Source organism: Pygocentrus nattereri, chromosome 23, assembly GCF_015220715.1.
Source record: "Pygocentrus nattereri isolate fPygNat1 chromosome 23, fPygNat1.pri, whole genome shotgun sequence".
NCBI classification, from domain to species: domain Eukaryota; kingdom Metazoa; phylum Chordata; class Actinopteri; order Characiformes; family Serrasalmidae; genus Pygocentrus; species Pygocentrus nattereri.
In genome coordinates, this window is record NC_051233.1 from 23,450,397 (window position 1) to 23,473,514 (window position 23,118).

The 23,118-nt window shown below is 38.0% G+C and overlaps 2 protein-coding genes across 2 annotated transcripts; both read right to left on the reverse strand.

The window, feature by feature from the left end:
- Nucleotides 1-1,138: 1,138 nt before the first annotated feature.
- Nucleotides 1,139-6,812, reverse strand: selenow1 (selenoprotein W, 1). Its single transcript, XM_017699183.2, has 6 exons — nucleotides 6,655-6,812; nucleotides 5,598-5,622; nucleotides 5,437-5,490; nucleotides 3,069-3,143; nucleotides 2,435-2,531; nucleotides 1,139-1,451 (listed from the first exon to the last, which is right to left on the reverse strand). The coding sequence occupies exons 1-5, from the start codon at nucleotides 6,681-6,683 to the stop codon at nucleotides 2,454-2,456; spliced, it is 261 nt and encodes an 86-aa protein (XP_017554672.1). The 5' UTR covers nucleotides 6,684-6,812; the 3' UTR covers nucleotides 1,139-1,451; nucleotides 2,435-2,453.
- A 509-nt stretch (nucleotides 6,813-7,321) lies between these two features.
- ehd2a (EH-domain containing 2a) lies at nucleotides 7,322-22,544 on the reverse strand. Its single transcript, XM_017696877.2, has 7 exons — nucleotides 22,300-22,544; nucleotides 18,495-18,741; nucleotides 16,453-16,629; nucleotides 15,776-15,873; nucleotides 12,790-13,202; nucleotides 10,225-10,389; nucleotides 7,322-8,465 (listed from the first exon to the last, which is right to left on the reverse strand). The coding sequence occupies exons 2-7, from the start codon at nucleotides 18,716-18,718 to the stop codon at nucleotides 7,884-7,886; spliced, it is 1,659 nt and encodes a 552-aa protein (XP_017552366.1). The 5' UTR covers nucleotides 18,719-18,741; nucleotides 22,300-22,544; the 3' UTR covers nucleotides 7,322-7,883.
- Between the last annotated feature and the right edge of the window lie 574 nt (nucleotides 22,545-23,118).

Genomic DNA, 23,118 nt, shown 5'->3' on the forward strand with positions numbered 1-23,118 from the left:
GCTGCATGGTTAAGTTGAAAGACTATTTTAAGTGGTGGAATAACAACTTTTTAAGAAGTTTGTTAATAATTTAGGCGTTCTAATGATTAATTTAGTCATTTTCATAAAATCAGAATAATCATCATATCATGCTCTTTAAAGAAGTCCAATAACTGCTGTGCACCCAGTCATACTGGAATAAATGCCCCTCTTTCTCATTCTGCCTCAATCACACACCCAAAGCCACTCTCCACTGTCAAATATAAGCTTAAGTATTTATTAGACACTCTGTTAATGAAACTACTGCTGTTTTTGTAAATATAAAGCTCTTGTCTGTCTTGTCATATCATGGACCACTTTTTCATGTCTTTGTCCACTCTATCATCTTCATTAAAATGTTTTATTAAAATAAATCTATAATTCTTCACAGGTAGACATTGTAACTGATTTATTACATGTGAGTGGGCCAAGAAATTCTATTCTATTTTTGGTGCAAAGATGTTTACTGTTATTACTGCTTTGTACCTGTGACATACGCAATGACAATAAAGTTGAATTCTATTCTATTCTATTCTACTGTTTCAGGAAAAGGATGTCTGATAACCAAATGAACTACACAAAAACAAAATCTAACTATGAAAGATTGTGAGTAGCCATAAAAATACTGTTAAAATGGGACACAATATCTCTCTGAAAAGGACTCTATAACTTCTACAATACTTTAGAAACATTATTTATATATGACGTGCTTGTATATGACAGTGCGGCTTGCCGCTGTAATATAAAAGTGTTTAAACTTGACACAGATGTTTTCTGGGTAGTCTACAGTATATCTATACTATAAATATGATGAATATTCCATCCATCCATCCATCCATCCATTTTCTAAGCCGCTTCTCCGTCAGGGTCGCGGGGGGATGCTGGAGCCTATCCCAGCAGTCTTCGGGCGAAAGGCAGGATACACCCTGGACAGGTCGCCAGTCCATCGCAGGGCAGACAGACAGACACAGACATGATGAAAATTCAAAGGCATTAAAATATTAAGTAATTAACTAAAGTTATGAGGTCCTAAAGACACAGGAGACTGATAATAATCCGCTATTGCTGGCGAGACCCTGCTTTTCCTTCGTAAAAAGACAAAAGAAAAAAGGACAAACGATTTGACAATTTATTTCCTTTTTATTATTGCATGAATATTCAAAATATTCCAAAGCCAAAATGTTGCTTGTGCGTTTTCAGTAACAGGGAAATGCTTAAAAAAAAAAAAAAAAAAAGAACAAAGCTGAAGATGTTCTGTCTGTGTAAATTCCCTTAACGTTATGTAAAACAACTTCAGAAGTAGAGTTTGCCCACTCCGAGAGCCTCCCCCCTGGAAGCGCGAGAAGCATCAAGCAACGTCCGTGTCAAAGACACTTCGGAAGTCACCATCATTGTTGCACTGCCAGGGAGATCAACAAACAGAGACAAACAAACTGCCGGAAGGGAATAAATAAAAAATAAATAAATAAAAATAGTGAGGGAGAGGAGGGGAAGGGGGAGAGAGAAAGAGAGAGTTATTGAAATATCTGCATCCACAATACAACACCAAAAAAATATAATTCAACAAATATTAACCTTGCAATGTAATTGGCTAAGTGCCAGCATATCCGGGTATACAGCACTGTGCAAAAATCTTAGGCCATCGGAAAAAATGAAATGCGAAGCTGTTTAACTGGGTGGGAAGTTATTGTTGATTGGAGAAAAATGCTACCACTACAATAAATATAAATTAATATCAATATACTTTGATTTTATCCACTTGCAACTAATATACACCTTTCTTGCTTTTTTTTTTACTGTAGTTATATTTATTTGTATTCAGTCCAGTTTTATGTGGTGTTTTTAAAGGCAGAAAACACTGAGTAAAGTAGCTTTAAACAAGCAGAGAAAGCGTCACTGATGCAAAGCACTGCTGCTCATATAAGCCATTAAAATCTATTTGAGTGCTAATAGCACCCTTTCAGGAGAATCTTCAGCCTGCTGAGCATGAGTGAGAAGGTGGTCAGGTTAATATGGTGCTTCCCTTCTGATGATTAGCAATTCTTGACTAACAATTTTCATGGCTGCCTAGGTCTTTTGCATGGTACTGTATCTGTGGATCTCCTGAGAAGATAAAATCTTTTTATGTGTCAGTCTGCCTTTTTGGCAGTTGATGTTAATGCATCATTATTAAGCAAACAGAGACTGATCATGGCAATTTAACAGGTTTAATTATAAGCAATGAAGATGAAGAACTGAAAGTAATGAACACTAGGCTACTGACTAAACAATGAACCTCCATATAGAGCATTTAATGGAACTATTGTTCCTTGTAGAACTATGATATATCCACAGTAATATCGTCAGTGTTGTGCTATACTGTGAGGAACTGACTGGTGTGCTGCAGGTGTATTTGAGTAATTCATGTGTTTCTTACCTCTAACATCAGCATAGCCTCATTTGTCCATGGCCTTCTCAATAGCACTCACAATCTTGGCCATTTTCTGTTCACTGTCCACGAAGCCATCACCATTCTGTAAATTCATGCATGTTATGTGTAGATTTCATGCTGGCACTTTAACAGCCTGCCAAAACAGGTGCTAAAAAAACAAACAGCAGCTAAACAGCCTTTTTATACAGCAGAAACATATATCGCCTGAATGGAGCATTTCATTTGATTGCCCTGAGGAGTTAAAATCACAGTAAATATGTTTTGTAAAGTTTGGGATCGGAGCACCAGGGCTGTTATACATTAAAATGCAGTACAAACACAACCCGCACACACTCATAACTAGTGATGGGCAACCCAGCCCTTGTGAGCGAGTCAGACCAATCAGCTCAGATCACCTTCTGTAAGTTATCTTACAATAGTTCACAGATCTGTGCGTATTTAAGGCTACATTTATGAGGCAACTGTATTGGTTTCAATCTTTATGATACCTTATCTAACATTTTCTGCTGATTTCTGCCTGACAGCCAGTACCAGATTGATGCCATCACTAATCTCTCTTTATGTACTGATGAAATACCTAAAAACTGTAATATCTTCATGCAGGATCAATATTACACACCTTCTTTGAATGTACCAGCTTGCCATTCACCTCCACCTCAAACCACCCAGATGTTGTGGGGGTGCCCTCACCAGACTGCAAGGAGAAACATAAATAAGTGCACAATAAACAGCAAATAACAAGACCTGCTTTAAAGAAGATTGACATATATCAACACATCAGTTCACACCAGTCAGTGACAATTTCACAGTATTACAATGTCTGGGATGTAGGAAAATGTTTCGCTCAGGTCAGCAACCAAAAAGAAGCATCTAATGCTACCATGTACTAGCTGTGAAATATCCACAAGCACATTGAAGACCCAAACACATCAGCTAACATCAGACAGGTTCTGCCCACACTATAACACAGATGCATTCAAAAACATGTTCTTCTCCATTTTGGCCATCCATCCACCCAGAAACAGCTTAAACACCCACATATCATCTTTTTAATAAAGCTCTCCAGGGCAGGATGTTTCATTTACACACTGCTGTGGAAACTGTGAAACCTTCATAGCTCAATGTGTCACGTGCTCATGCTCAATATAGCATTTTCTTACCGTCTCAAGGCGAAAACTTATTGAAAACAATGTTAGAACACTAATGTGGACAGAAAACTTTCTGCTATAAAAAGTCCACACTGACCAATAGAGGTCCACATTCAGAGAATGCACATTATAATCAGAATAATTAGGTAATGTAGTGAGGAGCACTGCCACTCAATAATGTCTTCAGGGTTTGCCAAACACTAGAGAGTGCTCCTGAGTCCACAATGAATAAGAGCAAGTTGTAGAGCTTTTGTGCAATTTTTTTCTTTTTTAATGCTTAAACATTTTTATAGAGGAAAAATGATGCAGTTTTCTAAACACAGAACATCAACAGCATGAAATATGTCAACACTGTTGTTATATTTTTGAACAGATTTGAACCACACAGGACTTTATAACAACACCTTATACACATTCATTACACTTCACTCTGCCACTGAGCTGCTCCACTCAGTAGCAGTATGCTATAGAAAAAATATACAGGTATATTTTCTTTCATTTTTTTTTAAAGGAATACATCCTTCTACTTTCCAAAATTAAAGGAAGGTCCTGCACAAATGGTTAAAAGCAAGTTAAATGTTTCACTTTTAGCCGTTTAGCTCCATTCACCCCTTTCATTTGCAGTCATATTTTTGATATAAGGAAAGAAACAGGAAGTGGCCAGACTCCCCATAAACTGGTTCTGGTAATAATCACTGTCCACCACAAGGGGGTGGTGCAATACCTTCAGCAACCCTTTCAGGCCCTGACCTATTCATAAATACTGTATCAGTGACCTTATCAAAAACATTCCCTGAGTTACAGGAAAATTCTTTCTTATTAAAACTTTGTCTTTTCTGGAATTCTGTGAAGCTGCTTTGTGACAACATCAGTTGTAAAAAGCGCTATACAAATAAATTTGATTTGATTTGATTATAATGTAAAAGTCATTCAGAGCGGTTTGGTGTGATATGCTCTATTTTAGAGAAACTTACTGAGTCAGAATTTTTTATACTGGTGGTGATAGGAACACAACACCTATAGCATTCACTGCCTCTAAAACAAACCTCTAAAACAAAGTGGTTACAAATATGTTGACTTTGTTTTAGGATGGTTTTGAGAATATTTTTGCCAAAAAAAAAAAAAATGCAGAGATTAAAAAAAAAATTAAGTGGAATTCCCCTTTAACAGTCAGTCATTAATTTAATCCAACATAAAAGGACAACAGATTAAACAGACTGTATAACGCCAAACATTGACAATGTGCTTTTGTTTCACCATTTCTGCATTTACATTTGCAGTTATGGCACAACGTAAAGCAAGGAAGAAGACTGCTATTATTGAAGTCTGCCAAATTCTGCAATAGGCTTGTTTACACCACAGCGGTTACCAGGGTGTTGCCTGATCCACAACAGAAGTGGCTTGCTTGTCACTCACTGAGGTCAATATTAGAGTTAGATTCTCAGAGATTAGGGGTTCTGAGATGACATATGAGCCTAGGCAACAGTACTGGGCTTGTCTAGCACAGGGGTGTCCAAACTTTTCAAAGAGAGCCAATTAAAATCTGCCCGTGGGACAAATTTGGCCCTGGGGTTGGCCTTTAGTCACCACTGGTCTAATATGTTACAAAAGTTTATTGCAGAAAAACTTGACTTTTTACACCCTGTACACCAACAGTGCTGTATATGTGAAAAACAAGGCTAAGCTCCATACTGATCAGAAACAGGCAAAACAGAAGAGCCAACAGCTCTGCACCAAAACAGAGATTTCAGAAGAGGCCACATCGCAGGTCATCATCCATTAACCATCACTCACAGCCATTCTTACCAGTGTACTAAATAAAAAGTTTACCCCACTTACAATCTCAAGGTCGCCTGGAAATTCACCCTCAAGCAACGTCTTGAGTTTGGTGTACTGCAACAAAAAAAAAAAAAAAAAAAAACAGAAACTCAAACAATCACTAAGGCAAGAAATGCAGAATAAATACAATATGACAATGTGTGGAACAATATGAAACATACCTTGGGCCTATACCCTCATCCACCGCTTAGAAAGAAAGGAATAAACCAAAACAAACATATATTAATATCAGGTATTAAAACACTTAAAAACTTCAATACACACTAAATGTGTTCATTTTTAAAGTTTATAACCTAAGCATGCAGAAAAGCTGCCTTGTTGACAAATTTTCTATTCTTTGCAATATAAATCTACTGATATAAAACCATTGAGGTCCAGCCCATTCAAAATGTGCCATATAATAGATAATAAAACCCTAGTTACAGACTTCTGCATAAAAGGATTCAGCGCGAATAAACTGGATTTGTTGGCTCGGAGACTTTTATCCTTTGTCTGCCATTTGTAAGGCTGGCATTACTGGTAGTAAGGAGGTAAACTGAGCTGTAATCTCGGGCTTTGGAGACGCTGGTCTCATCATGCTTAGGACTGACTGAGTGACGGGACTGAATTTTCCGTTCCACCTTAAACGGTACAGCAGCTTTGCAACCTTTATACGAATCAGCGACGCTATAAAACGGTAAATGATGCGCCACTAAAGGTGGAACAGGAAGCTGGCAAGAAAGAAGCTACTTCAGCTTCACGCCTCTCTGAGCGTCTAAGGTGCGGTCCATTAACACTCAAGCTACTGCCCAATAAGCATCTTACATTTTCCCGGTCCACCTTAAATTGGTGCAGCAGTTACATTGCGGTGCCCCGGGCAGCCAGTTTCATCCTCGCAGCTACTGCAGCAACAATACATGTTTCCAGAAAGTACCAGTGCGACCTGTCCGGCTGGTTTAATGCCGTTCCTCTACCGAGCTTTCGTGCCTTTTCAAGCAAAAGAAAGTGCCAACGTGGAAATCACGGAAACTAGCAACCAATATCCGACCTTAGCTGTCTTCTGTGCTCAAACTGCTAAATGTTAGCAAAATTACGCTTCCTTCTCTAAAACGAGACGGTCTCGACTGTTGCAGAGCCACGAAACTCCCGTTCAGTTACATCTGCAGACAAATACGATTCTGAGCGCTTACTTTCCTCCAGGCTTGGTCCTGTGATATAAATAGCTCTAGGGTGACCTACCAGTAGACTATGTGAATTTTGACGCCCATTGCTGCAGTGGTGACGGACCTTGTCTGGTCCAAACAATGCCTACAAGGATCGGCTTGTCGAAGAGGCGCAGGCACCAGTGTGGCTGGTCTCGGACCGATTGTCTCGGTTGTTATGAAATAAGCGAGGCGGAGCGAACGGAGCATTTTCTAAAGGCCAAAGAGCTGCGAAGCAACAAGCAAGAGGCTCCACTTTATTCCACTTCCGGAACATGTGGGAGGCCCGCCGGCAAACACTCAAACGGAATATATTTACATTTACATTTATGGCATTTGGCAGACGATCTTATCCAGAGCGACTTACAGTTTGATCATTTTTCACAGGTAGGCGAAGGTGGTGTTAGGAGTCTTTCCCAAGGACTCTTATCGGTGTAGTATAGGGTGTTTACCCAGGTGGGGATTGAACCCCAGTCTACAGTGTAGAAGGCAGAGGTGTTATCCACTACAATATATGTTTAAATCTTCATTAGAAGCCGATTTTTGGTAAACAAAAGTCGTATTTTATTACTGTGTTTGTGAATATACGTGACTGGCCTGAGTGGTCCACAAAGACTTTACATTAGATGTATATTCTGTGATCACTGTGGAGGAATGAAAAAAAACATAGACATCATAGTTATTTATTTTATGAAGGGATATAATAGTCTCTGTTTACACTGCATGTACAAATACATAACACACAACTGAATTGATATAAACAAAGTCATTTCAAAATGAGTTGTAATGACAGCAGTTCTCCTGCCTTTTGGCATTTCGTTAAGCGACAGTCTAAATTCAGTTATTTTTGAATGTATATAATGGATCTGAAGGTATATAACAAGCAAACACGCACAGTGGATTTTTCTTTCATGATGGTGTTTCATAAGCTACTCTGTGTGCACCATCTTGAAATCTGAACTATCTTTGGTTCCTGGGCTTTGGCTAGATGAGATAATGAGATCAAATTACAGGAATTCAGGCAGAAGCTTTAAAATGTAAATATATATACTTTGTGTTGACTCTTCATTTAATATTTTATAGATAATGGTATTGTTGTGGCGCTGCTGGAGTGTATACAAACATCTGTAATATTTTCTGTGCACTTTCATTTTGACACGTCTGAAAGTTTACTTTAAATGCATTCTTGAAGCTGAGTGAGAAGTATCCTCTCATCCCCAGCCACCGTTCATCCGCTTTGACTTATATACATTTACAGATAAGTCTCTATGCATTCTCACAGTCCTCGTTTTCTATGTTTGAGGCTTTGCGTCTTCTTTTGGATGGAGGCACCAGGTGGGAAGGGAGCTTTGGTGGAAGCCCAAAGCCCTCCAGCTTCACCTCGATCAGATGGCTGGCCAAGGCAAACTCCTCATCGTCCAGCATGCCATCACAATCCACATCCGACAGCTTCCAAATTCTGCCCAGGACTGAGCTGGGTAACCGGGTCCTGACCATCCAGTCCTTCACCTTGGTCCCACTCAGCTTGCCCTCATGAGGAGAAAGATTGTAGAAGATCTCATCATATTTAGGCTTATCTTTTGAGACCACCCAGCTTTCACCAGATATCTCATCACATTCTCCACTGGGCCCTGTATAATAGAACGGGTTTCCTTCAAAAAATGGGCCTCTGTCCATCCCTAGAAAGACACCGCCTTGAACTCCAGGTTGGTCAGCTGCCTCTAGCTCCTCCTGCCGCAGAAGAGGCATCAGCTTGGCAATGTCGTTGGTCAAGAGCTCATCCAGATTAACTATGAGTTTAGGCTTTAGGGCTTTAAATTTGGTGAAGTCGTGATTCATGAGTCGCTCCTGCCAAAGTAACATATAGAAAAGTTAAAAAAACACAATTCCCACATTTCGGTACTGCTTTAACATGCTCTCAGCACCTGGTCATGCATAGATTTTAAAATACATAGACATTTATGTGGTGCACCAATATTATTTTAAAAAGTATCAAATATTGGACATATATGGATAATATATGGATCATACATATATGTCTTACACATGGTTGAATGCATCAAAGTACAGATATAATTGTTATTATGTTATCTATTTGCTATTAAATATTAAATTTTGAATTATTAACATTAAAATAATATTTTAATGTATTCCATTGCTTGCAATGTGCATGAGTTTAGTTATTTAGATATTATACTAACGTTCATTTCATTAGGAAGTATGCAGAAGAAATAAAGAATATTATATATGTATATATAATATGTATCATCTTAATGATCACATTTTCTACCATTTCTGGTTAAATATGTGTTACACAGATGTGTTAGTATAGTTGATATATGACTGAAATATATATCACATATTTGAAAATGGCCAAATTTAACTTTGTTGGCATACATGTCACATACATATTCATAAGTGACAAACCTAAGTTGGATATAAGGGAAATCCATATTTACTAATACACACTTACTAAGCACTTTATCAGGAACACCTGTACACCTACTCATTCAAGCAATTATCTTATCAGGCAATCGTGCAGGAGCAGTGCACTGCATAAAATCACGCACATCCAGGCCAGCAGCTTGAGGTAATGTTCACATCAATCATCAGAATGGGTCAAATGTGTGATTTCAGTGTTTTTGACAGTGGCATTGATGGTACTAGACCGGCTGGTTTGAGTATTTCAAAAACATTAATTGAGATGGTCTTCTGTTCACCACAACTGTACAGGATGTTTATCCAAGTGGCTTTATTGTCAGCTCGAACCAGTCTGGCCATCCTCATTAACAAGGCATTTACGTCTGCAGAACTGCTGTACACTGTTTCATATATTTATATAGGTACAGTACAAGGTAGGGTTAGAATTTGGTGCCAACAGCATGAATCCACGGATCCAACCTGCCTTGTATCAATAGTCCAGGCTGGTGGAGGTGGTGTAACAATCAATCAACAATCAATAACAATCAATCTTGAATGCCACATGCTATTTGAATACTGTTGTTGACATGAGCATCTCTTCACGGTCACAATTTACCATCTTCTAATGGCTACTTTCAGCATCTTAATGCACCCTGTGACAAAGCAAGAGTCATCTCAGCCTGTCACCAGATGTGAAATCCAATTGAACACCCGAAGCTGTGGTAGAACAGAAGATTCGCAGCATGAAAGTGCACCTGGAAAATCTACAAGAATTACATGATGCAATCGTGTCAACACGGACCAGAATCTCAAAGGAACGTTTCCTTGTGGAATCCATGCAAAGAAGAACAGAGGCTGTTTGGAGAGCAAAGGGAGGCCCTACCCAGTGTTAGCAGTGTTCCTATTAAAGTGCTTGTGAATGTATGTCAAATATATGACATACATTGCTATATATCAAATTTCCATATGAGTACAGAGATTTCTTGAAGGTCTTTCTTCATATTTGAAAAGTAAATTCTTTCCAAATTCAATGATTTTTGGGTAAATTTGTTCACGCTGTTAATGTTAACTTGATGTCTTGCCCCTCCAAGGGCTCAACAAGTGCATATATTTTACAAAGGAAAATTAGGGGCAGAGGATAAATGCAAATGCATACTTGATGAGTTTGATATGAACTGTAAAATACCTGCATCTTTGCACAGTCAGGGAAGTCTCCAGGTGAGATCTGATGCTGCTGTTGGATCCTGGAGAAAATGACTGGAAGGTCATATATTAGATCCCTCTTTTTGTTGTCTCGGCGGAAGATAAGTGGCATCTCCTCCTTCAGGGAGCTGATGATGTGAGCATGGGCCTGGAATTAGAGGAAGGCAGAGGGATCAGCTTTAGTTAGACTCAAGGAGATTCATTACAAAGTTGTAATGTGTGTCCATGTGTCCAAGCAAAGATTTAGAGTGACTTCATTAGCATCTTAAAGGGCTAATATCATGGAAGTTTTCTTACCTATTTTAAAATAAAAGAGTTTGATGTAATGTATAAACATTATTAAAATCTAGAGTCTTCATCTGGCAAATCATCCATGTGACCGAGGGCACGGTGTCAATGATGCGAAGCATTACTTCTATGAAGCATTAAAAGTTAGCTAACTGCTAATGGCGCCCCCTTTTGGAAGCATTTTAACCTGCTAAAAATGAGTAAGCGAGTAAGTGAGTGAGTTTAAAAGCTATTTCTATTAGATGGTTCATAAGGTTATATGGAGCAGACAGTGACATCACAACGCTACCCATCCATGAACAGTCACATGTCTGAAAACACATAAAAAAGGCCTGAAGCTTATCATATAATTGGACGCAAACGTTTGCTCAAATGATGTTTTACTGATTTCTAAGTAAAATAACACATTCTCTGCAGAGAACACACTACTTCACATTTGAATGCACAATTACTGTTCACTGTCTGAATTGAAAGCTGCAGTATGTAAGATTTTTTGTGAAATTTGACAGAAGTAGATTACTGAGTCAGGAGCAAAAAATACACTAAAATATGACATGCATGCTCCACTGTGAGCCGCACTGTAAAGCATATGCATTAGAATAATCATTTAAAAAGTCAGAGGCCTTTGGTTCAGGTTTTGTGGGACTTTTTTAGACCTCATCATGCGTGTTTGTGTATTGCCATCACACATGCTCTAAAAGAAGGTCTGACTTGAATGTTTGTCTCAAACCCAAAATCAACATCATACTAATGAAGATATGATGGCAACAGTAGATAATTCACTCACATCCTCTAAAGACACATCCTTCACCGAGTTTTGACTGAGTACTCTCTGAATGCTCTTTCAATGTGCTCACAATCATCAGATTCATCCATTCAGGGAAGGGGTCCAAAGCGAAGCCAACATCACAAAGTGTTCTTCCACGTGTTGTGTGCAATGATATATTTCCACCAGAAAGGTCTAAACATTGCATGTGTATAAAATTACGTAATAATAATAAGCTGTTAATAATAATAATTTGATAAGCCACCTAAATATGTAAGATTTTAATTGTCATTAAGTCTGTTCTGCCACGAGGTGTTCAGAGTATGTGTCCAAAAGTATTTATACTGTAAAACATAGCACACTGAGAACAAACTTTTTGCATATTTTCTACAGCAACTAGCGTTTCCCATGGAAAATGAAAGATAGAACTTGGAAGGGAGCTTCCCATTTTGAGGTGAGTGCCATGACAAAGGCAAACAAACAATACAATGAGGAAGAGTTTCTGAAGCCAGCAGGGACCTTTCTCTCAGACTGTTGTTTGCCATCTTTACTGTCTCTAGAGAAAGCTGCTAGGAATAATGACACAGGATATGACACACCATGTTTTCTTAAAACCAGTTGCCACCCAACAGAATGAAGCTCAAAATAATAATAAACAGAGCCAAACAACCAGTTGTAAGAACAAAAAAGGCATGTTTAATTATCTTCATTTGAAACTACATGGAGGCTCATTGAAATGAATAACCTTCAAATCTGCTGTAGATCTCTGACACTTTTGTCATGTTTAGTATTTTTGTTATGCTATATATAGTAAGAACTTATACAATATAGATTGTGGACATTAAAATATATTTTTACATGCTTTATTTTTATTTTTTTATATTTCAGTAACAAATAAACACTGTGATTTGCAATCATTTTTGGTCAACTTTTGATCACTACTTTTTGAAGGGCCGATATCCACACACACCTTTTTCTTTTAGATCCATTAATAATGCTTGTGTGCTTTTATGTAAATTAGCTCACCTCTGATTGGCTCTTCTGTGTGGGGCCTCATTAAAAATAGTCTAGACTGAAACACTCCTTATAACTATATGTAAATTAGTTGTTTTCTGCTACATCTGTGAAAGAACCCATGAATTCAAAATGTTTTTGCAGCTTAGATTTCATGCACAAACCATGGATGAGGGAGTGATCAGTATGCTTTGAAACTTTATCAGGGTTTATATGCTACATCAAAGACTTTTAGTGAAGAAAATGTGGTTTTCCAAGATTTGGGCCCTTTAAATGCAAGGCATTCTGGATGTTCCATAAGCTCAGTCATTATGGAATCATCTACAGCTCTACATCATCTACAATCATCTACAGCTGTTCATCATCCTGAATACATCTAAAATGCCTTACTTTTTCATAGGTTCTTAGAAATTGAAAATTACAGCGCTTCGAAACTTCTGAACATTAATGTGCAAGACACATTTGACAACAGTACCTTACCCTCACAAGGCGAGCCCTCTTTACCAGGTCATTCAGCTTTCTCAGGGCAGAGTTGCGAGGCAAGTTTTGGATATCTGCAAACAGGTCTTCCTCCTCCTGCTGAAACAGCCTGCGGTTGTCCGTCTTCCTCAGAGGAGCGGACCAAAAGGAGCCGATGTAGACCCTCGGGACTTCTGGGGTGTGAAACACTTTGCCCAGCGACCACATGAGGGCACCATACACCCTCATCAGCTGCTGGGAGTCCACCATGTCAGCCTTGTTGAGCACCACCCTCAGCTTGTCCTCATTGCCCCGCAGGGCTGTGATGGTGCGGGAGAACTCATCAGACAGCTCCAGCTTATGGGCGTCACAAAGGAGGATGATGCGGTCCACATGCTCCGCAAACCAGTGAAGAACTGCTGGGAAGTCATATCCTGGGGGAAGCAATAAAACACTGTATTTACAATTCCACTTAATTAGCAACACTCTTCTCTATCACTGTTTTAATACATTTTTTTGTGTTAGAATATCAAACTTGATGTTTAACGTTTGAAAGACCAAGAAACTAGGGTTTCTAGGTGACTAGGCTTTTTCTTAGTTTGTAACACTGTATTTAGGTCATATGAATACAGCATGTCTAACTGGAACACAGCATCTGTGTTAAAGGCAGTTTGGCCCCAAATCAAATTTATACAGCCAAGACATATTCGCTGGGATTTGCACTGGATATACAAGGTTAAAAAGGACTAAAAAAACAGCTCATAGAAGTTTTACATACATATTCTACAGTTATGTCATATTTTATTTTTCCCCTTGAAGCCCACTTACAACATCTGTGTTGTTTTATGTTCTAAAACATTCAGTTTTATACCACCATTTTCCAACTTTTCTCTATCCCTTAGAATAATCAGGGTGTTTTTGTTTCTTTGCCTTTAAGACTGAAATATGTAAATAAGTCCTATTTTCATTGCATGCACTGTGTTTATAAATGAAATTATAAGTCACATGACTACACACACAGGTGATGCACATTAGAATTCAGGTGCCTGGGAGCTGATAGGAGCGAGAGAGAGAGAGAGAGAGAGAGAGAGAGAGAGAGCTTCTGAGAACTTGCTGGATGCGTGACAGAAACACTTCATTCAGTATGAATGGGTGGTGCCACATTGCTGTGGACTGAATAGGGAAATATGTTTTTTTGTGACATCACAAAAACAGAAAATTTGAAAGGTTGCAGATTAATTTCCATATATAGACCATATGGACTTCAGAGTGAACAAGATATTTTACATTTTAATTAAGTTTGCATGCTGCATGAAGCTTCTTATATTTGATCAAATATCATATGAGCCCTTTAATTTGACCAGTTAAAACACCACAAATATTTAAAATCCAATCATGAGGTATTATTTTGCCCGTATGGGGGCGAAATTCCCCTTTAGGTAATGTGAAATAGACTTGTTATGTGGGTTCTTACTCAAACATATCTGTAAAACTGGACAAAACACATCTGTAAAACTTATGCAGTTTATTCATGTCTATCTAGTTTGGGGAAGAAGAAAAAAACCTGTGCAAAACAAAGAATAGGCACCACCCCTGACCCCAAATATGTCTTGACTGATCAGCTACATTTAGGGAAAAAGGAAAATAGTTTCAAATCATTTTTTGCAAGTTAAGATGATCTTAATTCTAGAATGTTTTGGGGAAATGAGGGCCTTTCTTTGGGCTTCATTGGGGACCTGTGGGAAAATGTACAAAATCTCACAGCCCAGTGCTGGGAGTGCTGACCTAACATCAGATTCCTTTCCCTCTTTATGGTGATTAATGTCTCAAAAGCAGATCACATATCACAGATCAGCATTCCTACCTTGAGGTGCACTGTGTTTTATGGCAAAGAGTGTAAAAGAACTGAGCTGAGACCAGTCAAGGCCTCCACTTCCACAGCAGTTCGTAATGGGCAGGTTGTAACTTATGGATGGTGAGGATGACATCAGTGAGTAAGAATACAGCCCCACCCATGAAAATCACTTGCAGTTATACTGCATAAAAAAGACATGTTGCAGGGTTTGGCATGACAAAAGAAATCTGTGGCCTAATGTCAAAAGGCTCAGTATGAAGTCAGTAAAACAAAATAATAGAAAAAAAGAATTTAATATGCTTCACCTAAAATGCTAAGTTTCAAAAAAGGCTCATAGGAATCAAGTAGATATTTGCAAATAAGACTGTAATGCTAATTTGTACTCTTCCATTCTCTGTTTTTTTGGGTAATCTATCCCTTCTGAGATATCAATCATATTTATTTTGTATATTTTCCAGTTGTTGACCTTTGTGAGCAATCAAGTCTAACCTTTAGCAGTCACAGTAAAGGGGAATTGCACCAATTTATCAAAATTTCTGCCTAATAAAATGGTTAAGATATTAACAAAGTCAGATTACTCACAGCAGTGGTGACAGGAGCTCCCTCACAGAAAGTTATTACATCACGTGGTTATGAAAACGTCACCTGATGCCAGAGACACTGTTTTTTGATAGTTTTGCAGCGCATGTTTTAAAATTTAGACATGGCACTGTGGTATCATTATCAGCATTTCATATATCAACTCAGAAAACACATGTAGGTTCACCGGTCGCTTTGGGTAGTAAATAAATAAATAAAGTAAATAAAATGGTTAATAAATAAAATTGTAGACATTGTTGCTGTCAGCATGTAATGTATTCTGAGTGGATACATTTCACCATTTCACATCAAACCAATCTTAATGACTTTGTTTAACTCTCAGTAAGAAACCATTGCTGACTTGTTAAAAAATCAGTCAGACCCCCTTTATAATATACGCAAAATATAAATTGATTGTAAATGTAACTCTTTGTACAACTCACGATGTAATTAAATATGTAATTATGTAATTACATTGAAATATTCTTGACTTCTAGGTGTTAAACATCAGTTTGAATCTTTTACGTCCATGGCCTGGAAAATCCTCTCTTGTATATTTCTGTTGTGCCTTGCCTCTGCTTATCCTTTTCTCAGAGCTGGATAAAATTCCTGGCGTGTCAATGATGCTGATGCTCTCCAGGACCTGGCTTGGAAAGTGCACACACTGGAACCTACAGAAACAAGCAATCATTGAAAACTACACTGAAATACTGAGGTCATGAGGGATTGACTCAATGTCTATTTACATGTAATTTCATGTGTGTCTTATCCGAATAAAGTCCAGATAAGATTTATCCACATTACATTCACACCACATAAATGCATCTTTGTAAAAAAGATTTTCATCAGTTGAAAGTTCAATTTTCAACCTCCTAACTTCCTCATCTCTAATTTATATGTCTTAAACGCCTCAGTGCTCCAAAGTTTGACAACTCTGCCGCTGTGAATGTCTAACATCCCAAAGATGACGCACAGTTAATTAACTCTCTATCCTGCACCACCCTTTCTCAAGAGTGCACTCTGGTTCCACAGCCACTGCTTATGTTACAGGTTAGTGGCTGCAGTTTGAGTCACACCTTAATAGCAGTAGATTTTTTTCTCCTCTACTGGTGTACTGGCCAACTGTTCATACACTGAGTTGCTAGGTGCCAGACACCTACATGAAGATCTAACATAAAGGCCAGTGAGTGTTACTACAAGTTAAGTGTTACTAATAAACTGGCAAATCAATCACATTTGTTCTCACTCACCGGTTCAGGAAGGTGTTTCCAAAGGGGTTGAGTTTGCGGAAGGGTTTGTTGGGGTCTACGACGAGTGCATTGCCTGGGATGACCCTCTGAATGTCCCCATGCATGATGGCAGTGAAACAGTCAGTCGTGGGTTCTGGACCAGTCCTGCCTCCTGGATAGTCCTGTTCAAGGAGATATCTGAAAATACACACACCCAACCAAAACACAACAACAAATACAACTGCTCAAAAGTTCACCTGTCATATTAATAATTGTTCTTATTTACTCAATAATAATTCATGCATTATAGATATTTTGAACTAGACATCCAAAAGTATTTTAGATGCCTTGTTCATTATTTTATAAAATGAACTTACTTAAAATGAAAATATCTTATAAAATCAAATACAACACAATATATTGTATTTAATGGCTCTATATAGCACCAAAAAAGGCTTCTTGATGATGTCAAGCTTGTAACAATAGCAGAACACTTTTTGGTGTTATATAGAACCATATTCAAAAAGCTTATATACAACTTATATAGGACAATATACAACACATACTCTATCAGTCTGAAGAACCATTTCATGTTGCATATAGTTCCTTATAGAAGCTTTTTAAAAACTTGACATCGTAACAATAGCAGAACCCTATTTGGTGCTAAATAGAACCATTTTCAACACATTCTGTTCAATCTGAAGATCCAGCTCACCATGCAGAGAACCACGAAATAGTTCTATATTGAACTCATGGTTCTAAATAGAGCCATTGTCTTTTCTAAAGACCCCTGAAGAACTCCTTTTTATGAGTGTAGTTAAGACGTGAGAATGAAAAGCTGATGCTATGTGGATTGTTTGCCTTGGACCAATTATGGTAAGTTACTGCTTTAACCAAATTGTGCAGTAACAATTTTCAGATAACTTTCATTAAATAAACAAACTCACCTCAAAACTAGGAAGGAAACTGATAGGGCTTTCATTGTGCCGTTGTTTATGTATCCACATGTATCCTGAATCCGGGTCTGTTAGATTGTTTGGGGCTAACTAGGGGGTTATGTCCCCATAAAATGTCGGCCAGTTAGGTATTTTGGTGTACAGGGGAAATACATGTTAATCATTATCACTATCTTTGGGTACAATCAGCACATGAGCAGTATGTAGTAGGTTATTTTGTAAACAGCCTGTATTCTGTGACCTAACTTAGATGCACTACTAAAAATGTTAGGATGATTTTTGACTGAACTAACTTGAGAAAATGAAAAGAAAACTGCAAAAAATTAAGAAGATAGACTATTTTTGACATTTATTTTTCTTCTATCTTGTATCATTATATGCATCATTGCTGGTTTATGTAATCCGATTTACTCTGGTCAGCACTATTGTCTTCTCTGTTCCTGACTAGTGTTGAAAACTGGCCAAGGTGACTAAACTGGCACATTTACAGCAGTGTTTGTGCACTGTTCCTTGTAAATCATGTAAATTCCTTCAAAATGCTAGCAACACATTTACCAGCTTATGAAGTTAAAATCTTTTTCTGTGAGTTAATCTATGTTGCATACCTTCTATAAAACTTTCTATAAAACTTTCTATAAAAGTATGCAATATAAACTTTGTATTTCACTGCTGATTTAACTCTCTAAGTGTAAACAATTAGAACCATTTACAAAACCTGATTTTTTATTTCCAAATAATTGTTCTTCCTCTAAAAAGGCCATTAAATCATGAATGACCCTCCACGTGTCCTCCACTCTGTCAGTACTGTACTTGCTGCCCATGTTATTGCTGCCTTAGATGTCTGCCTGTCTGATGAAGAGTGTCATTTGCGCCTGAGGCCATCAGGTTGATCAATCTATGTTTTTTATTTATTTATCTTGTCTATGAAGATGTCTGTCTTTAGTTGTCTGTAGATGTCTTTATGTTGTATGTTCTTGTCATATGTTTATATGCCGAGTTATGAGTTGCCCATCAGGGCAAACAAAGTTTATTCAACTCATTTCAATTGAATTCAACCTGAAATATGAGCTAATTCATACATCATTACTGAAACACTTCATTACTCACCTAATGAAGGTTGTTTTTCCTGTTGAGTATTGACCCACCACCAGGATCATGGGTTTGTTGTCAAATTCTGCATCCTCCAGGCTTGGAGAGTGGAAGTCTGAGAAGCTGTAGTACTTCTCCAGAGGAAGCAGCTTCTGTCGGTAGAGCATCTTCAACCCCTCAGTCACTGTCTGCACCTCCTTCAGGGATTTGGCACCCCTGTTCTTCACTTCTTTGGAAGTCATTGAGCAGAAACTTGAAAATACAGCTGTTGAAAGATATCAAGCTGTGAGCATGTGCACGAAAGATGATAAAATTGAACACGTGGAGATAAAGTAGTGAGTGTGGCTGTTCAAATCAAATTTACACTCTTTTATCCGTACCTCAATGTAAGCCAGCCAAGATATGTCGGCGTCTGAAGTTTGCCGCACTGGAGCTGCAAGGTGCTATTTTAATAAAGACAATGGTCCACATTTATCGAGCATCTTAGAATAAAAGCTTTAATTTAAGATCAGGTCTCATCAAGTCATGGCATTTTATTTAGCGTTAGATAAAAAGCATAAGCTGATCCTAGATCAGTATTATTACTTTAGGAAGTCTAATAAATAAGGGCCAATGATTGTATATAAAACCATGAACACTCAAATTTCCATTTACATGCTTAAAGAGATCTTTGCATCGCAAAATCGCTCTTTAGATTGATGGAGAATGTGCTGTATATGATGCTATATAGAACCTTTTTGGATATGGTTCTATATAGCACCAAAAAGCGTTTTTCTATTGTCACAAGCTTGACATTGCAACAATAGCAGAATACTTTTTCATGTTACATGGAACCATTTCCAAAAAGGTTCTATATAGCGCCATATACAACACATTCTCCATCAATCTGAAAAACAAATATACCATGCAAAGGACTATTTAAGCATGAACCATTCCTTTTAATAAATAACCATTGAAGACCTCTCATTTTTTTACAACTAGCAGTAAATAAGAACTACTTAAAATGGAGTTATGACATAACTGAAGTTTGAGGAAAGACCATGCCTAAACTCTTCCTACTTAATTACTTAACCAGTCCTTCACTCCTCCTACTCATGACAAATTTCGCACCCCACCTCCTCCCCATTCTCCTCAACCTTGTCCACGCCTGCAATTGATCTTTAATGGGGGGTCGACCTTCTCATGACCAGCAGAAGCCGTACCGAACTCTAGCCCAAAATTCTTCAGAGTTCCCCTCCTCTCATTATCTCACTTACCAAGGCGTGGTCTGCATTCGCAAAACATTCTTTAAACAAATACCAAAGCAGAGCACCAGCAGCTCATAAGGGGATTGTAATAAGAGCTTGGCTTCATTGTTTAAGACATAGCTAATAACTTGCAGGTGCCACAGCATGGCCAAGAGGTAAAAAAGTCTCAAAAATCACAAACATTGTGATTGAGCAATGCAAAGCAGCTGCTCCAGCTGTTCCACAACTGCACACAACATCCACAATGTTCATCCAAATTTAATCAGCCAGTCTTTTGTGGTACAATGAGTGGTGCTTGATCTATAAATTCACCAAACGCGCTGATAAGATCCTGGCTCCTTCTACTGCTGCTACTGCTTTTGTCCATGTTTACAGATAACAGCATGTCATAGAGCGTCTGAAATAAAGCTATTCAAAGTGATTTGGTGTGAGATGCTCCATTCTAGAGAAACATGTTGAGTCACAATTGCTCACATTGGTTGTGAAAGGAACGAGGCATAGAGAGTTTAATGCCTCTAAAAGCTCCCTCACAGAAAGCTGTACCATGGTTAGATATATGCTGCCCAATGTCTGACACGTTGTTTTATGGTAAGGATTTAGCTTAAAATGTATTTCAATCCATTTAATATAATCAATTCATGGCAGAAGGGTACATGCAGGGCATTGCTGTGCAAAAGAGTCCACAAAGAAAACTGAATTTCTTTGAATTTACCACTATTTTCCTATCATCAACATTACATATAAAAGCTCAGAAGGCATCTCTAGGTTCACTGGTGGTTTTAGAAAGCAAATAAAATGGCTGTATTTGTGTTGTAGACATGGCAACCCCTGGCTACTATCACCACCACTGTAAAGAAATCTGGGGCTCAAATTTTCTGACAGCGGACCATTTCATCTCAAACCACCCTGAATAATTTTGTTTACATGGCAATGACGGAATTATACAGAAACATTGAGAATTCTGTGGAATTCCCCTTTAAATCGATGTGGGAATTACAGCCTTTCTTCATTGTAAAGCTATGGAAATGATTTGCTCCCTACAGAAATCACTCTATGCACATTTTTAAACAGGTGCTCTTTGAATATTATGAAACTGTACTATGTTCATGTTTGACCTCACTCCAGCCTAAACAGCTGTGCTCAATGATACCCTTGTGTAATAAAAGTAACACAGTGGACTCCCAGGTCGCAGAGCAGAGCTGGCTCTGATTTGTTCCCGGACATAAAACGTTATTAGAACTGGGTGGAGAGAGGAAAGACTGTGGGAAGCATACAGAAACTATACTGCCAATAAAATTGAGATCTAGATAAGAGCCTCCCACTACAGACACAGTCAATGTGCACTACAGTCAAAAGGGTGTGGGTCTAAGAGGCCATAAATAAGTAAAAGAAATTACAAAATGAAAAATGCATAATAATAAAAAATAAATGATCGGAAAAGATGTGTGAACAACAACCTGACAAAAATGACAAAGGCAGGTTCTTCTCAAAATGGTGTAAATATACTTGTAACAATTTTGTGCATAACAGAAAAAAATTAATAGCTAACATAATTAAAAACAGATTTTATGTGTCTTATAAAGGTGGCAATTATAGTTTTTATAGTCAATAAAGCGATTTTGACAGCTTCCTATTTGACAGAATCTTATTCATATGTTCCATTCCGCTTCAAATTTTGCAGCAGCTTTATATTATTGTGTGTATATGCGCTGTATAGGCACCCCATGTAACTGTTTAAGGCTCCATTTAAGGTGGAACCAACTAAATTTAGTATGAAAGGGAAAATGCTATTTATCTTGTTCTGACTGGCCTAAAGTGATGTTTTTTAGAGTCATACTTTGGATGAACAACTGCTTTAATTACATTTAACTTTTATTCATATTTAGATTTTCTAATGTTTAGGCAAAAATCAGTAGACTCGCTTGAGCAAAGGCCTGGATTTAATATGACAAATTAAGTGAAAACTCATTTTTCATCATACAAATGTTTTGTATTTTACATCTGGACATAAAAACCTGATTATGAATATGGAGTTTAAATCAAGTGTTCTTTAGTAAAGAAACGGGTTCTATATTGAACCATGAACACTCAAAGAACCTTTTCTGCATGTCTAAATGGTTCTTTGTATGGTGAAATGATTCTTCAGACTGATGGAGAATGTGTTGTATATGGTTTTATATACAGTAGCGCCAAACAGGGTTCTGCTATTGTTACGATGTCAAGCTTGTAATAATAGCATAACCTTTTATGATGCAACACAGAACCATTTTCAAAAAAGTTTCAAAAAGAATCATATACATCACAGTTTCCAAAAATGGTTCTTCAGAAACATTTTATGATGCAAAGAACCATTTAAGCATGCAGTTGTTCTTTGAGTGTTCATGGTTTTTATACATGACTATTTTCTTTAACTAAAGAAACCTTGAGCAACCATCTTTTTTAAGTGTGTGCTTTTACTCTGGCCGTCCAGTTAGAAGCCACAAGCACTCATTCAAAATCTTCACTGCTAAGAAACTTGACAGATTTACAGAAAATACTCAAAAAGTTTAAAAGAGGAGTATAATGAAAGTTCTTACCTGGTCAGGACAAACTGGCAGTGCTGAAATGTTATGACAGCTACAAATTCAGCTACAAAGCAACTCTCTCATCCACCCAGTTTTGTTCCTCTGCTCTTAGGCCTACAGAAATCTTCATGAAACATAAAGGCACGATCTTCGACTGATTATCCTCTCTCTATGCCTGGTAGCTGCAGCCCTGCAACTGCACTACTTTTCACATTTTTTCTAAATGCAGGAAAGATATGGAGAATGAATACAGCCTCTTTGCCTTCCAATTATATTGCGGTCTGGACTGTGTTGAGAGTCTTTGGAGGGTCCTGGTGTGCTCAGCTCCAGATGTTCACAGGGGTGGGGAGCTGGATCACTACAATTCTCCAAAAAGCAGTTTGTGTGTGTGTGTGTGCGTGTGTGTGTGTGTGTGTGTGTGTGTGTGTGTGTGTGTGTGTGAGATCAAACCCTAGACCTGATGTGATGGCATGGACAAAGCTAGCCAACGTTTGGATCCGTTTAGCAGACTCTGCCCTTATCTGGGCCAAATCCTCTTTGTGTTAACTTCAAGGCTACAGCTCATGCTTTTGAACATTTTAAAGGGCCCATATCATAGATTCCCATATCATTTAAATTTCTTCACTATTAGCATTGTTCAAGCTTCAAAATATTACTCCCCACTCCATACAGTCCGTTTATGGAAACTCATTGTTTCATATGAATTCGTTGTTTTTGTGACGTCATGAAAACCGACATATTTGCATATATCCACCTATTCAGCCAACAGCAGTTAAGCCTACCATTTGGCTGCCCATTTAGGCTGACATCGTAAAGAATGTTTCACCCAGG

What these genes read in the sequence shown, in the direction of transcription:
- ehd2a (XM_017696877.2), bottom strand. Translation starts at nt 18,718, where the DNA reads ATGACTTCCAAAGAAGTGAAGAACAGGGGTGCCAAATCCCTGAAGGAG. An exon ending in GGAAAAACAACCTTCATTAG is followed by an intron (nt 16,630 to 18,494) that starts GTGAGTAATGAA and finishes GTGTATTTTCAG; the next exon opens with ATATCTCCTTGAACAGGACT. An exon ending in GGAAACACCTTCCTGAACCG is followed by an intron (nt 15,874 to 16,452) that starts GTGAGTGAGAAC and finishes TTGTTTCTGTAG; the next exon opens with GTTCCAGTGTGTGCACTTTC.